At 50.5% G+C, this 16888-nt stretch overlaps 1 protein-coding gene across 5 annotated transcripts in view; it reads left to right on the forward strand.

Moving 5' to 3' along the window:
- The window catches only part of CACNA1D (calcium voltage-gated channel subunit alpha1 D), a gene marked incomplete at its 5' end in the record, with an annotated part of 447563 nt that overhangs the window by 347913 nt on the left and 82762 nt on the right, over positions 1 to 16888 (forward strand). For 4 of the 5 annotated variants that reach the window (XM_082664922.1, XM_082664924.1, XM_082664926.1 and 1 more), the window contains 3 exons: positions 10814 to 10901; positions 12212 to 12238; positions 16198 to 16358. In XM_082664922.1, coding sequence (XP_082521048.1) covers positions 10814 to 10901; positions 12212 to 12238; positions 16198 to 16358 — 276 coding nt within the window. Of the gene's footprint in view, positions 1 to 10813; positions 10902 to 11189; positions 11250 to 12211; positions 12239 to 16197; positions 16359 to 16888 lie in introns of all 5 variants that reach the window. The other variant, XM_082664923.1, reaches the window with a different exon arrangement.

Raw genomic sequence — 16888 nt, forward strand, 5'->3', positions numbered from 1 at the left:
AATTATGAAGTTGCCTGAAAAATGGCAGAAGGTAGTGGAACAAAAGGCTGAATACATTGTTCAATCAAGTTCTTGGTGAAAATGAAAAATGTGTCTTTTATTTTTACTTAAAAACCAAAGGCACTTTTTGGCCAACCCGATACGTGACAGTCACCTGGGGAGTGAGGACGCATCCTGGTGCCGTGCCCCACCCCACACTGATTCACTGGTCTGTGGTGGCACCCAAGCATGGCTCCCTGGAGGTTCCAGTGTGACACCGGCGTTGGGGACTCCTGAATGCCAGCACGCTGAATATCACACTTGGAAGAAGACAGAAGGAGAGATATTCCTTCCTTTATGCCTGTCTGGTAGCTACGGTGACAGGTAGCTCTGGCTTTGTGCGTCCACAGATTACGTACAACGCCATTTCCCTAAATTTCCTGATAGAAAGCTGGTGTTACACAATTAACTGAATGGACAAGATTCCCTTGGAAGTTAGTTCCTCAGCTTTTGGGAAAGTTTCAAGGATAATTTATTTAACTTTTTGCTGAGCTTCAAGTTTCTTAAGAGGCGCTGCCGAATCTCAAAGTGATGTTTTTAGACGTATGCAGCTGTTTCTGAGTTAACAATGGAGTTTTGCTGGGACCATTAAAATCTGAAAGCCTGAAATTCTATTTTAAACTCTTCTCATTGTCAGCGATTAGTTTTTTTAAAAAGTAGCATTAAAAATGTAATCCTTTTCAAGGAAGCTCATTCTAAAATTCTGGCCAGAAAAGCAAGGCATTTTACTGTGGGAACTATGAATGATCAATAATCCCTGTAAGTGGGAGTATTTGCTGCCCAAAGAAAGAGAGGGGAGGATACCTGAAACTCCAACTCTGACCACTGGGGAGAGCCTCTGTCTTCTGTTCATCAGATCAGCTGTCCTGGAGGCTGTGAGCATTGTTGCTGCCCGCCTCGCACTGGGAAGCTGCCCCCTCAGTGTACAAGGTTGTCATAGCTGGCACCCCCCTGCTGCACATGCCACCTTGATGCCTTTGACTGCAATGTTTGATTTGCGGGGTGGGCAGAAAACCAGAGATGCCGTAGCTGTTTGCAAGCACAAGGCGTGGGAATTTATTGGTCCTGTTTGAAAGGTTGTGTCTTCAAATTTTGATTTCTAAAACTGCTTTCAGCACAGTCAGACCACCTCAGGGTGCAAGTTCAAAATGGGAAACATTCAAGTAAAAGGTGTAAGGCAAACAGCAGCAGTTAGAGCTGCATATGGTAAACATGCATCCAGGACAGCCGCCCTCTCTGGAGAGGGCCCGGTGCTGGAGTTACGGCAGACACCCGCTCCCCTGGGCAGTACTGGGAGCCGTCGTCTGCCCGGGGCTGGCCTCACAGGAGCTGGTGGGAGACGGACTTGGGGATGGTTGCCCCACCATGATAAGGAAGGCCGGCACTCCAGCCAGGTTTGTGGAGTCCCGACTCAGGGTGGTGTTTGTTTTTAATATACTTTGATTACATAAGCAATGTTTGCCCACTGTAAGGAATTCATATAATATCAAAGTTTAGAAAATAAGACCATTCTCTCATCCCTCTTCTTAGAGGGAAGCAGGTGTGGCAACGGGGGCCTGTTCTTTCCGGCCTCATCTGTGCACACGAGAACCTGCATTTGCACAGACAGCACGCTCACTGGTCCCCACCGTTAGATCGACCAGCACAGATGGTCCTGTAACTTGCCCCTTTCACTGAACCGTGTGCCGTAGACATCTTTCTGTGTTTTTTTAAACAACATTTTGGCTATTTTCACTAAGTGGCAGTTTAAATCTGCCGCAATGGACTGGGTAGTCTATAGGGCACGTGGAGGCTACAGCAGTTGTCAGAGTTGGAGTTTTATGCTTGTTTGTGTGATTGTCTGGTTGCTCCCTTCCTCTGCCACGAGACTGGGAGCTCCGTGGGGGCAGGAATGGGGCTGCTTCTATTCTGCACGGGGTGGCTGGCCCCTGGCACAGTCTTTGTCACACGTACAAGCTCGCAGTGGTTACTTGTTGAATGAAATAGCACCAGATAATCTCTGTCACAGGCTTCCTCTGTGCCAGACACTGCTCTAAAGGCAGTGGGTACGTGAGTCTGTTACTCCTCACACAGCTCTGAGACCAGAACTTGACAGAGGAGGAAGACGAGTAAGCAGCCTCCCAGGCCCGCATGCCTGCTAAGTGGCAGAGCTGGGATTCCAGCCAAGGTTTTGCCACAGTCTGCCTGTTCGCCGCCACTCATCCCCCCAAATGCAGCAGTTGTGCGACCACCCGTGCCCTTCGTCCCATGGGAGCGATTACCAGGAAGGGTTTTGCTGGGGCCCAGAGGAGGCCCGTTTCAGAAATGGACGTGTTATGCCGAGCGGTACCACTTCCCATTCCCACCAGCCGTGCGTGCAAGTTTCCCCCACGCCCTTGCCCACCCGCCATTCCTTTCGCTGCCCTTGCACTGCCCAGGGGCGTGTGGCCTCTACACCAGAGTGGCCATTGTATCACAGAGCTGCGTGGGGCTGGAGACCCTAGAATCATTTTCTTGTGACCCACTGGCCACAGGGGAGTTGTCATGGTTGACTACGCCCCGCCAATGCTTGTATCGCTGTATTTCACCATATTTACAATTCACCTCTTAGAACAACTCTGTGAAGTGCAGGTCCAACTGTTATTAGCCTGTTACAAGTGAAGAAACTAAGGTTTCACCTTCGTACCACCATCAGGTACCACGTCCCCAGTCATTCAGCCAGTAAGTGGCAGGGCTGGGATTAGACCTGGTCTGTCCAGGTCCAGAGACCACCACTTGCACCCCTAGTGTCCTGCCTCATATAGTGATGCTGGCTGGACTCACAGAGCCAGTCGGCACCCAAGACTCCTGCTGAAGTGCCCTCTCCCTAACGCCCTTCTTACAGGGGAAGCCAGACCTTGGGAACCTTTGTCCAGAGTGGGTTAGTTGGTTGTTTATTTAGGACAGGTTTTCGAAGACCGGCGTTATGTATACTAGCTACAGAAGGTGCACGTCCGCTCTCCCCGTCAGACCCTGAACTATAGGTTTCTCCGTGCAAGGGGGGTAGTTTTGGGGTTTGTGTATCAGAGCCCGTGGATGGGGCCACCTCTGGCGTCTTCGGGCCTGCTGGCATCACTGTTGCTGCTCTCTACTGAAGCATAATGGAATTGCCTGTGTTCCACCCAAGGGGTCACATTGGCCGACCTACTAAAGGAGGATAAGAAGAAAAGGAGGTTTTGCGGCTTTCGCCAACACAGGGCTAAAGATCACGGTAAAATGCTGAGATTGAACTTTCTCTTTGGGAGACTCTTCTCCCCAGACTTCTGATGCCTTTTCCTTACACACGGGCATGGTGTGAGGTGCATGTGCTGTGTGCTGTGTTTGTAAGATGCCTATGTTTTCATTTGATTTCTTTGAAACTTGGCCGTGTTGTTTTCCTCTTGTCTTTCCCCCAGATGTGTGACTTAGCCAACATAGCACTGCAGTTTCCTCTGTTTGAACTGTACCTTTTAAAGAAGCAGCTGAACCAACTCAGAAAATTTATTTAATTCCGCACGAATATTCTTAGACTGGAAGACAGACTTTTTAAACACTTTCCCCCAAATGATGCTTTTTAATCTAAACTGTTTGGAAATTCCAATGGTGTTATTTGATTGATTTTTTTCTTTTCCAGGTTACATGTTTCACATGGCCTCTGGGTCTTCCAATCTCTGGCTGGTTTGCCCAGGACCAGGCTAAAGCTAGTAGTGTCAGTTTCGAGAATGAAGTTAAAAAGCAGACTTCTAGGATGCTACGATTTGGGGGCCCTTGCCTTTACAAGTGGGAATGGGGAAAGGGCTTATGTAGGAAACAGCTGAGTATCTATCTGTGCTCTAGACTAATGCTTAACATAGCCCCTCATCAGAAGCCCTGGGGTTGGCGTCAGGACCATCCCCATGCAGGGCAGTTATGCAAACAACTGGTGTCCTGCCCTGCCTGCCCGAGCCACCCCTGTGGTCCCACAGCAGCACAAGGCTTTGCCTGTGCACTCCTGGTTAGTGTCACCGAGGTCAGCCCTGGCCAGACGACTTTGGAGGAGTCTGTGTGAGAAAATTCAGACTTAGGGACACAAAGCCAGCCGCCAGGAGAGCAGAGGGTTCACGTTGCCCTGTTTGCTGAAGCGTGGTCTCAGCCACTCGTGGGAATGCTGAGCACAGCGGTGATGGGAACTGGACTTGAACAAGTCCTGGATGGGCCGAATGAAGGTTGTATTAGATTCCTACTCCCTTCAGAAGGCCCGGAAGTGGGAAGGGACACTGAGTGTGAGATGTGAGCCCTTCGTCACTCTGAGAGCACGTGGTGGCCCCGAGAGGAGGAACTTGCCTGGGATTGGGAGCAGGTCTGGGGGCAGAGACAGAGCTGACTCTCGCAGCTTTAGTGCCCGCAGAGGTTCGTGAAGAAGCTTGGTGCGGCTCTGAAGGCCTCCGCAGGAAAAATGGGCTTCAGCTAAGCAGGAAATACTGTGATGGCCACGAGAAATAAGTTTTCAAAGACTGACGCCTACCAGCTCCGGTGGGTCATCACGAGCAGATGAGTGGTTCCCGTCCTAGGGGAGCAGAGACCCCTCCTTGGGCACATAGATGCCCACCGTCCTTAGCGGGGGCTTGGGCCTCGTGGCTTTTCAAGGATTCTTGAGGCTTCTGGGTGAGCCTTGAGGTCTGCAGGAAGAGGAAGCAGCCTAATGTTTTCAGGAAACTTTCTGTATTTTGTTGGGGTCGGGGGGTCTTTTATTGACTGAGCTACCTAGGAACCCTAAAGAAGGCCCCTGACATTACTGGTGGTGCTAGTGCGGTTGGAGCCCTTGTCGGGATGCTGTGTTCCCCATGTCACTGGTCATACAGAAATAGTTACTATCAGGGCATGATTCTTGCTTTAGACACAGAAACCTTGGTCTGGCCTTGACCCACATTCTCCAACACGAGTCTGGCTTCTTTACAGCAACGAGAGTCCGTTACCCTGTGACGGCTGAGCGTGTTACCACTAGCAAGCACAGGCAGATTCCTCCAGGGGATGTCGTGGCACTGCCCGTGCTTGTCATGAAAATAAGATAAAAACACGAGATCTTGCCTTTGGAGCCCCTGTCCCCAAGGAAGGCAGCCATGATCCTGCCACTGCTCAGCTGTCTAACCTCACCACCACCCCCTGCCTTTGAAAGGAAAGAGTGAGAAGCTTTAGGCTGCTGGGGTGTGGAGGGAAGTGCTAGAAGAGACCCGTGAGAGTGCAAGAAAGCCTGTCCCGTGGAGAACAGGGGAGCGAGGGTCCTAGAGGCCCAGGACATGTGTGAGCGAGGCTGTCCCAAGAGGAGGCTGGCGAGCTCCAGGCTCACTTGGCAAGGGTCCCCGTGGTTCCTGGCCCCGTGGCTGGCAGAGGTCTCTCGGGGGCTGCTCCGTCCTGTGCTGTTCCACTCTCCAGGGCGCTCTGCCCGGAGGTGACTTGGACCCAGTTCTCATGGGCCAACTGCTGGCCTCCTGGCCACCCTCCTGAGGGGTGGGCAGCAGCTTCCCAGTACTGCTCGTGTCTTGCTCTCCTTGCTGAGCTGTGGGGGAATGCAAGGGAAACCCCCTTGCTGCTGGGAGTGAAATCAGACAGCCTGTGGGTGTTTCCTCTTTACAGCAGTTCTGTCAGGTCAGAGATAAATTGGTCTTAGAGGTGCAGTTGCCCAACAGCTCATTTATAGATTCGGTAACTAAGCCCCGGGAGGAAAGGGGACTTGTCCCCGTACCACCGATGGCAGAGACCGAGCTTCTCTGACATCTGTCCTAGAGGCTTTGGGCTCGGTAGCCTCCGTCGCTCAAGGAAGTTAGTCTGAGATTTTGCTGTGCCTGTTAGTAGTGAACATAATTTGGGGGCTGCCTATTTGGACCCACACAGAGGCTCATTCAGACCCCTGAGCGTGCGTACCCATGCACGTGTGCATGCGTGTACTTGTGTGTTGACTTCCCTCTGAATTCACAAACCAGGCAGATATAGTTGAGAATTACGTCGTCCTTCAGAGAGAAGGTAGATAGAGGAATGTTGACACGTTGGTGAGGATGGTGTTGTGCTAGCCTGAGAAACAGCGTGTTTCCCTGGTTTATTTTGTGTGGCATTACCCATGATGGCGTCCAGGCCCTACAATTAGATCCTAAAGAGAAATAGTGTGACCCGCTATCCACAGAGAGTGCTCCTAGCGGGGGCCGAGCCCAGGCTGCCTGGGTGGCCCTGGCAACTCTCACTTGCAGTCCAGGGTGTGCTGGGCTCCTGGCTGGCTGGCACCATCCCCTCGCCGACAGCAGCACCTCTGGGCCCCTTCTCAGCACGCACACACTCAAAGCCTGAGGGTCTGCCCTGGAGCTCTCCCCAGAGATCCCAGTACCTGGAATCAACTGCAAAGCATAGGCCCTGAGCTACCCCAGATTTTCCGCAGGCAGATTGCAGGGCAAGTCAGCATCCTGGCACAGGCGACAGGCTTGTTCTAGTGCCTGGTTTCAGCTGGAGTCATTGAAAAGTGTTTTCAAATTCATGTTTTAAAAATGAAAACTTCCTCAACAAAGCTCTAAAGTTTCCTGAAACGTGTAAAGGAAAAGGACTAATAGTCTCTCTGCATGCAGATGGCCCCGGCTTCTTCTGCAGGAGGATCTGGTGCCTGTAGGTCTGAGGGGGTCTCTCTGTTGCAGCCCTAATTAGGCCTAGCCGCTGGTCAGCAGTGAATGCTGACTCCCTGCTCAAGGCGACAGAGAGGTCACCCTGAATGGGGCAGATCTGATGCTGCGGCAGCCGGTTAGGGAGAGGGGCACATGTTCTGGTAATTCGTCCTTGGGTTTACTTACTTGGGCTTTTATAATTCTTTCTGTTTGCATTTTTATGAAGTCCCAGTAGTCCCCGTGCCACCTGCATTTTTGTACTCCCCACATTTGCTGGGCTGATCTCCTGGAAGTGGTCTGGCTAATTAGGACCAGACAGCAAGGCTGGTGGGTAACACGCTTGCTTGGTTTTTGGAACTTTTTGATTTATGGAGTTTTAAGTATATGCCCATACACATACCAACATGTACCAATACTGAAACATACACCAGTGTATTTAAGGATGCACCAGAGCCACACGGGTGGTGTGGCACGGTGGCAGGGACTCAGGAGAGCTTTCTCCTCACACATCTGAGCTGCATGTCCCAAGGCAAGTGGGTCAGTTCTCTCATCTGTGAAATCACAGCGTTTGTTCATGTCATCTCAGAAGCCCCTTCCAGTTCTAACAGTCTGTGATTCTCCTGTCTTGATTTTTTAAAACGTAGATGGGATCCTATTGGGGCTAAGTGAAGTGAAATCCATAGCAATTTATGAGCATTAAAAAAATGAATGCCTGGTGCAAGTGAAGGGTGAAATGTTTTAATGTACAAACAGGCTCCTTGGTTATGCCCACTGGGCCCTGTGTCTTCTATATGTCTGGAAAAGGAAACACTCCTTTGGCTGCAGGGAGAGGCTGGAGTGGACGGGAAGGGTGCCAGGGCCCCGGCCAGAGCCTGGCTCCTCGGCCTGGGGGGAGGGACTGGATCCAGATCCATTTCCAGGACCAAATGAGGTCACCACGTTCTGGAGTGGTCACTGCTCTCTTCCCCCAGCTGCCCCTTCTTCTCCTCCTCGTGAGCCCTAGGGACGTGATTCTGGAACAGATTTATTTATTAGGGACCTATGGCTTTGTAGGTGTCAGTGATGCCAGAAAAGTTGCTGTCCATAGAACAGGCTAAATGAGAAATAACTCAGTTTAAGACAGAAAAGATACAAACCACGGGTGTTGGCCGAGGCTGGTTCAGAAGTGCAGAAGGCTGTTCAAAAGAGAATCCTCTGTGCAGTAGTAGAAGTGGGCAGGGCGAAGTGACACTGGATTTGGACCAACTAGGGAGTGTCGCCTTGCTTCCAGGGAGCTCCAGGAAAGCTTTTCTGAGATGATGGATTCATCATTTATGGGCCTCACTGATGGCCCAACACTGCAGACCCACTCTGTATCTCACCTCTTACAGTTCTGCCAACAGCCCTGTGAGGTTAAGTACTCCCCAGTTTACAGATGAGAAAATGAAGCCTTGGAGATGTTCGGTCACAAGTGTGGGGTTAAACTTAGACCTGGCCAACCTGAGAGCCCGCCTTAACCACTGTCCCATCCCACCTGAAGGATGGAGCCCGCCTGGCAAGCAGGAGGATTCTCTCCACCAGTGCAGCCTCAGTTTCTGCTTGGGGAGTTCGGTTTTATTTCATATCTCCCCACCCCCACCCCTAGTCCAGGGAGCAGCTTGTACATTTCATTCACTAGTAGTTGGCCTAGAGCCAGAAATGCAAAATGATGTCCCTCCCCGCCCCCTGCCCCCCTTCCCATAGGCAGGGTGGTGTAATTTATCTGTTTGGATCGGATCATTTGAGAAACAAGCTTTAGCAATGAAATGCAGCAACTCTATTGATGTCATCATGGGAGTAAAAAGCCACAAAGCTTTCGCCCGTTCAGGAGAAGTTTGCTCTTTCGGAAATAGTGACTGAAGTTACGGTATGATTAACAGTGGTTAGTATTAGAACCATGAAGTGGCAAACTGTTAGAGATGGAAGTGACCCTCAGGAGTCTAGAGGTAGCGTCCCCACTTCACAGGCAGGACACTGAAGCCTGAAGAGAGGCGGGACTGCCCAGGGCAGAGCCAGGACCTAACTGAGGCCGAGGGCCCTCACCCACCCGCCCCACCCCCGCCCCATGCTGCTCTCAACTTCTGTCCTCTCAGTGGTGGCACTAAGCACCAAGAAAAGCATTCCACAAAGACGACTCATGCTCACGTTTGTAAGGGTCTCCCACCATGCTTTTCTTTGTGCGGTTCCTGAAGATAAGGGTGACCTGTAGGAGGAACCTCTGACAGTGAACTTGGCTGACTCAGGATTTTTTGCTCTTTCTGCTGAAGTCAGAGCATGGAACAGTAATGGAGGAGTGAATTGCATGAGCAGCCTCCTGTGTGTGTGTGTTTCTATCTCTCCATGGAGCTTTTTGTTAAAGGTTTTCCTGTGACTGGATTGTGGGCTTTTTTTTCTTGCGGGCGGGCGGTGTTTTTGTCTGTTTTTTGCATGGAATGGTGAAGGAGTGAATCAAAGTTTGTAGCTGGTTTCTTTCGACCTAACTAAGGAAGAAAAAGGTTATTCTGTGAGAATACCAGCTGTGTTATATGGGTCTGTAATGATCATTTTGTCTTCACTTTTGAAACCTTTGCCTAAATGTGCCTGGAGGTAGCTATTGAGCCCCACCCCTCGCAAGCAGGCTCAATTCCCTGGGTGCTCACAGAAGGGAAGGGGTCTTCTTCGGTGCGTCAGAAAAGATGTTTCTCAGCTCTCTGGGCCCTTCGAGTCAGGTCTGCGTCCATCCTTGCCATTCACACCCTGTCTTCCCGCTGAGCAGGGTCCGCAGGCGTGCACTGCACAGACAGAGCTCGCTGGTCCCGCACCTTCACCCTGCGTGCCTGAGCTGGTCTCAGACTCCGCCCCACAGCACTCCAGGCACCACTGCCGGGTTTTACAGCTGAAACCAAGGCGTCCTTCCTAAGAGGAACCATATGGGCAGAGCTTGCAGGGGGAAAGGGTTTCCTGTTGGCACCGTTAGGTCTATAAAAACCATAAGGTCACTGCAGTTCAAAGTTATGCATCAAGGAATAGAAGAAGTGCATGGGTTCGGGTGATTCTCCTGTGTTTCAACCTTTGACCACCTCTCCTAACCCCAGAGCAGAATTAGTCGTTACCGCACTTGTTCAGACCCCTGCGGTAGCTCTTGTCACAGTAGATTGAAGTCCACCGGGGGGCTGCCTCTCCCACGGGCCCTCCAGGGCAGGTGCAGAGCCCAGTCCCTCTCTGCGTCCCGCATCTCCTTTGCTGCCTGGTCTCCAGCACACGTCCGTGATGTTTCTAGGGTTGAATCAAGTGGAGGAGAAAAAACACCCGTGTGCCAGATGGTGGCTCTGGGTGGGTCCCAGGGCCACCTGACACTAGCAGGTGCATTTCAACATTTCTTCCACTTCTGCTCAGGATCGTGCTATGGGGGAGGGAGATGTGCCCAGAGACCCTGGTAGCACTGGGACCACAGGCAGCTTTGCCTTCTGGTCGCTGGTTGAGAGAAAACCTTCTTCTCCCCATAAGGCTACTTCTTGGTGCTCTAGTGCTGGTGTCTTTGGTCGGCACCTTCTGCATCTTGGCTTCACAAGCTGGGCAGAAGAACATCAGATAGATTAATGGAAAATGAGTCAAATTCTTAATTTTTTAGAGAGATTTTATGCTTGGTACCTTCATGCACTCCTCCCTCTATAATACCTCCTCTCCTTCAGTATATTTAAAATAAGAATTTGTGAAATATTAGGTTTGTTTACAGATTTTCTAGAGTACTTCTTGTTGGGACAAGAAAAGATGTAGCTGTAACTGAGATGTTTTGATGGCCTCTCAGCACAAACCTGGAAATCAGAAGAATAAGCTGGCGCCAGGCACAGCGGCAGGATTCAGTTTGGTCCCCAGGCTTCTTCTCTTGGGAAGTTGGATGGACAGGATCTCTTCCTGTCGGGGGACTTTGTGGGAAGTCCTCGGCAGATCACGGAAATGAGGGCTCCCCGCTGTGGAGGCGCCTGGCTTCTTGGCATTTCCTTTTGCCAGTCAAACCCCTGAGGACCCTTCATCACCCTCCTCGCCCTCTTGCCAGATTCCCCAAGGGTCGGCCTGGAGGCAGAGATCACATCTGTCCCGTCCCCGGGCGCACAGTGCATCCGTGGTACCACTTAAAGCGTTTCTTCTCCCCACAGCCAGCATGCCCACCAGTGAGACGGAGTCTGTGAACACGGAGAACGTGAGTGGGGAAGGCGAGAACCAAGGCTGCTGTGGGAGCCTCTGGTGAGTGGGGTGGGAGGGGGGGTGCCCTGAACTCTCAGCTCCTCCTGGCTTCTTAGAGAAGCAGATATGAGGAAGACACCCAGATTTCAGGGGAGCCCTGGAGCCATGGCCTCAGGTGCAAGAGGGGTGGGGCGGGCTCACCCTGGACCCCTTGGTCCTTCCCCTAGCCCAGATGCCCCAGACCCCCAGCATTTCCCCTGCCTCTTCCCTCAGAGCGGTCTGTCCCACTGGGGTGGAGCCTGCCGCGGGCTGAGCCAGGTAACCCAGCAATTCCCCTGTGTCTACTAGGTGCTGGTGGAGAAGAAGAGGCACCACCAAGGCCGGGCCCTCTGGGTGTCGGCGGTGGGGGTAAAAGGCCTGATTCTCTGAGCCTGGTGCTGGCGTCAGTGCTTTGAAGGGCTTGTATGGCAGAATAGAATGTGCTACGTGCTTAAGTTTCCTTCACTCACGGGGTCTCCCCACCTCACGTATAGTGGCTGGATAACAAGACCCTGCCCTCCTCGGCTCACGCACTTTGTCTGGAGCCCTGCACCACCCTCTCCTAGCCGTGGAGGATGCCGTCACTTTAACACCCACTGGCTTTTTTTGAGCTGGGCTGCAGCAGCGGGTGCACCAGCAGCGTGCAGTGTGCAGAGCATCGCCTGCTTTGGGGGAGGCCCGCGCGGTTTTGTCTGCTTTCTGCTGGTGTCCTTTGGGTCTTATGTCTGTTGAGTACAGGCGTCATTTTTAAGAGAATCTGATCTCCTTGGCAGAGGTTCATAAAAATGATGTGTTCGGAGCAGGAAACTCAACCGTTTATGGAGTAGATTTGCCTCCTCTCTCTTGCTCTGCCCTCCTACGATAGCATGAAGTAGGCGGGGAACGGGTCTGCCTTGCCACTTTACAGATGCGCACACTGAAGCTCCAGCAGGTGCGCTGCTTGCCCAAGCTCCCGCAGTGAGTGACGAGCAGAGCTAGGACTCCGAGCCCAGGGCTCCTTTTGCTGTAGTAGCAGCAGCATGTGCTGCTGTTGAGATGCGAGGCTGAGCTGTGGGCAGGAGAGGGCCTGCTGGCTGCAGTGTGAGGAGTTTGGGTGAGGGGAGAAGAACCCCTGGCATCACCACCTGTGCCAGGGCTGCTCAGGCAGCTAAGAGTCTTCTCTTGCTTGGCCCCCTCCTCGGCGCTCACCCCAGCTGGCCCGCTGCGGGAGCCGGGGGTGCTGGATCCAGGCTTCCGTGCATGGCTTTTATGATATCTCTGCTGAAATGTGGGGGGAGCGTAGCCTCAAGACTTCCTAACAGGAATCATATTCTTTTTTGTCTTTCTTTCAGTCAAGCCATCTCAAAGTCCAAGCTCAGGTCAGTATCTTCTTTCTGTACTTAAGCCTGTGTGGGTTTTTTATGTGCAGACTTCCGAATTTTACATAGAGTTGCTCTAGACTTGGTGTATCACTCTGTGGGCACTAACATTCATGTAGAAGATCAATCTGCCCAGTAAACAGGAAGTACCTGCCTCGGAGAACAGTGTAGTAGGTGCCAAAGATCTCTCCCTCCAAAACAGACAGACCAATAAGATGCAGCAATGAGCAACGTTGTGCCTACTCATCAACCCTTTACATCCCCTCCCAGCGTCCTTTGTCTAAGAGAGATACTTCCTGTCCCTTCTCTGCTTAAAGCTTTTCCATGGAAGGAAGTTCAGGAGGTCTTCTGAGTTGCTCGTAATGTTCTCTTTCTTGCTCTGGGTGCAGGTTACACAGTCTGTTGGTAAAAACTCATTGAACTGTATACCAATGGTTTGATACTTTTCCATATAAGTATTATTTTTCAGTTAGAAATAGTGTTTTACCACTATATACAAAACTTAACTTGAAATGGAATAGAACTACATGTAAAACTTAAAACTGTAAATATTCTAGGGCTTCCCTGGTGGTGCAGTGGTTGAGAGTCTGCCTGCCGATGCAGGGGACACGGGTTCGTGCCCCGGTCCAGGAAGATCCCACATGCCGCGGAGCGGCTGGGCCCGTGAGCCATGGCCGCTGAGCCTGCGCGTCCGGAGCCTGTGCTCCGCAACAGGAGAGGCCACAACAGTGAGAGGCCCGCGTACCGCAAAAAACAAACAAACAAACAAAAAACTGTAAATATTCTAGAAGAAAACATAGGAGAAAATCTTAGTGACCCTGGCTTAGGCAAAAGTTTCTTGGGTACAACACCCAAAGCACTGGCCGTAACAGGAAAAACTGATAAATTGGACTTCATCAAAATTAAAACTACTGCTCTTTGAAAGAAAAAGATCAGCTGTAGACTGGAAGAGAAAATATTTGCAAAACATAATTGATAAAGGACTAGTACCCAATATATATAAAGAATAATGTCAGTAATAGGAAAACAACCCAATAAAAAGCAGACAATAGATTTTTAATAGGCATGTAGCCAAAGAAGAGATAGAGATGGCAAATAAGCACATGAAATGACCATTGGTCATTAGGAAAATGAGAATTAAAATCACAGTGAGATACCATGACACATCTATAGAATGGATCAAATTGAAAAATCTGGCAATCCCACATTTGACAGGGATGCAGATCAATGAAAATTCTTATCATTGATCCATGTCACATGACACAGCCATTTTAAAAGCAAGTTGGCGGTTTCTGATAAAGTCAAATGTATATTTACCATATGACCCAGCAACCCCACTTCTAAGGTGTTTATATAAGAGAAGTGAAGATAGGTATCTACACAGGAAAAATTTTTTCATGAATGTTTATATTCATAAGCATTATATGTGTATAATTTATAAATATAACATTTACATGTTTATTTAAAATTGCCAAACGCTGTAAATAACTCACATGTCCATCAAATGGTAAAGGGCAGACACATTATAATTCATCCCTATGATGGACTAAAACTCAGCAACAAGAAAGGAAAGAACTACTGAGAGGGCTTCCCTGGTGGCGCAGTGGTTGAGAGTCCGCCTGCAGATGCAGGGGACACGGGTTCGTGCCCCGGTCCGGGAAGATCCCACATGCCGCGGAGTGGCTGGGCCCGTGAGCCACGGCCACTGAGCCTGCGCGTCCGGAGCCTGTGCTCCGCAACGCAGAGGCCACAACGGTGAGAGGCCCGCGTACCGCAAAAAAAAAAAAATAATAAATAACTACTGAGAGATCAACAACACAAATGAATCACAAATGAATTTTTACTAAGTGAAGGAAGCCAGTCTTAAAAAGCTGTATTTTGTATGATTCTGTTCATAGGATTCCGGATGACGCAAAATAATAGAGAAAGAGAACGAATCAGTGGTTTCTGGGGCTGGGGTGAGCAGAGTGGATTAACTGCAAAGTGCCATGAAGGAATTTTACTGAGTGATGGCAATATTCTACATCTGGATTGTGGTTACAAACTGTAGAACTAAATAGAGTAAATTTTACCATACGTGAATTAGATCTCAGTAAACCTGACTTAAAAAAAAGGGACTTCCCTGGCGGTCCAGCAGTTAAGACTCCGCACTCCCAATGCAGGGGACACAGGTTCAATCCCTGGTCAGGGAACTAAGATCCCACATGCTGTGGGGCACGGCCAAAAAAAAAAAAAAGAAAGAAAAAAATTAAAAGCCCTTTCATGGACTTCGTGTTGCCAGAGGGCATTTAAATTCCTTCATAATTTGGCCCCCAGCTCACCAAAACATGGTCTCATGTTTTGACACCCTTCCCAGACTCTGCACTTTGTTATTCTGGACTGCTTTCAAGCCATCAAGTGTACCACACACTCCCGTTCTTCCCATCCAAGTCTCTTTGGGGGAGCTGAGTGGAGTGCCCTGCCCTCTCCCCCCGGCTAACTCTTGCTCAGCTATCGAGAGCCAGCCCAGACCTCAGCTTTTTGAAGAAGCCTTCCCCGACTCTTCCAAAGATCCCTTGCAGCTCCCTTCTCTTTGCTCCTGTACCCAGTACCCTGGGTGTAACACTTGGTGTGGATTTATAATTACCTGCCACAGCCCGGTATACTGTTCAAGGACAGGGGCCATGGACCATGCCTTCACCTCCACGTGCCTAGTGCCGGGTTTGTGGGGATGAGACAGTCCCCGAGATTTGGGAGACATCTGTGACTTGTCACTGCAGCGTGAGTAGACCCACCAAGGCTGGATCTTGTTCAGGCCGCCTTGCTTATGTGTACTGAATTATGCATCACAGGAGAAACCCAGTCTTGTGGGGACAGTTTTTAGTGTCCTCAGTGGACTTCTTCTATGCTGGTTATCATATTTCCAGCTGCCATTACCATCAGAAACCACATAGCAAGAGCAGTAACCAGATGCACCTTGCTTGTTCCAGGTCTTGCCAAAGAGCTGGCACAACTCTTTCTTTGGCCCCTGGGTTACAGTGTTCTTAGCAGATCGGTGCAGCTGAGTCGGCCAGGGCTACAGCCCTGGACACAGCCTGGAGATTCTTCTGACTCAAGCACCTAAAGGAAGCGCCCACCACCCCCCATCGTTGAGCACAGGCTAGACAGAGCTGACACTGCCACTCGGCCTGCCCTTCCCTGGGACCCCCTTCACCAAGCCATCCTGTGGCAGGGAACGTTTCCTATAGGGAGACGGGCTAAGGGAAAGAATACTTTCTCTAATTACGTACTGCAGCTGCGAATTGGTAGAGGACACGCTACTTGTCTTTCTGGCTCAGCTCATTCTATTTGTATGGAAACATGATTCAATATTAGCTTTTCTCCTGAAGGTGTATTTTGAGCATCCCTAGTTAGAAAGGGCACCTGATGACTCAGGAGTACTCAACGTCGACAGCTCTCTCCGGCTCCAGAGGAACCTCCAGATTTAAGAAAGGACTGAAAGTTTCCCTAAAAGGAAAACTCGGGTTTGGGAGCACTTCGCTGCCTGGTAAATTCCACATGATGACTGAGGTGCTGCGAGAGACGTGTATGATAAGCTGGTCTCTCTGCCCTGAGAGCTCGGACAGATCCACGTGCCTCGAGGTGGGCATGTGAACTGCATATGTGTACGAACTCATGATTCTGTGAATATCTAGATTTCCTAATGGTTTGAGGACTGCATATGACAGATTATGGGGTTATCTAAAGCCATAGGAAGGAAACTGATAGCATGATCAAGTCAAGACTGTGCTTTTAAAAGTTGCATTTTAAAACCAAAGTAATTTGTCTTACGAGGTCTGGTCATTTCTATGCCATTTGTTCTCATCTTTCCTCCCTGCACCCTGACCCCAGCTGGGACCTCCAGAGTGCAGTTACTCCTCAGTGATGTTGATCAGGTGCTGCATCTGTCATCCAGGGAGTGACGTTTGCTTCTCTTTCAGCCGACGCTGGCGCCGCTGGAACCGCTTCAGTCGCAGAAGGTGTAGGGCTGCCGTGAAGTCTGTCACGTTTTACTGGCTGGTTATTGTCCTGGTGTTTCTCAACACCTTAACCATTTCCTCTGAGCACTACAACCAGCCTGACTGGTTGACACAGATTCAAGGTATAAGCAGAAGCCGTTCTCTTTCTGTTCCGAATAGGGGATCCCTGAGGCTGTCTGACTGCAGTCTAGTCTTTTCTGATGGACATAGGGTAGCATCTAGGACCATTTCCAGTGAGCAGTAGCTTGGAAGGCGGCAGAACCAAGCACAGGGCGCACCTGGAGAGGCGGTGCGGTCTGTGCCATGTGGTGCGTGAAGCACCTCGAAGCTGATAACTCCAGAGCAGCTCGTTGTCTTAACCCTGTGACAACCTGGGCTCAAGGAATCAGGCAGCTGGAAGGGACCTCATCATCCCTTCTCCCCGTCTCCACTGGAAGCTTTATTTTCCTCTGTAGTTTTCTTGGCAAGCGGTGGCTGTTCACCTACCTCGAATGCCCCAGCAGGGTGGTACGGGAGCTCATCCCATTCTGAGTTCGACAGTTATGAGCCATTGTGAAGCCCTGCCTGACATCAACTCAAATCTGTTTCTGTCTGACTCTCCAGCCTGCTGGGTGGCATTTCCTGAAGTGACCCTGATAGGCAACTGCTTCTT

Source organism: Grampus griseus (assembly GCF_964374135.1).
Source record: "Grampus griseus genome assembly, chromosome: 10".
NCBI classification, from domain to species: domain Eukaryota; kingdom Metazoa; phylum Chordata; class Mammalia; order Artiodactyla; family Delphinidae; genus Grampus; species Grampus griseus.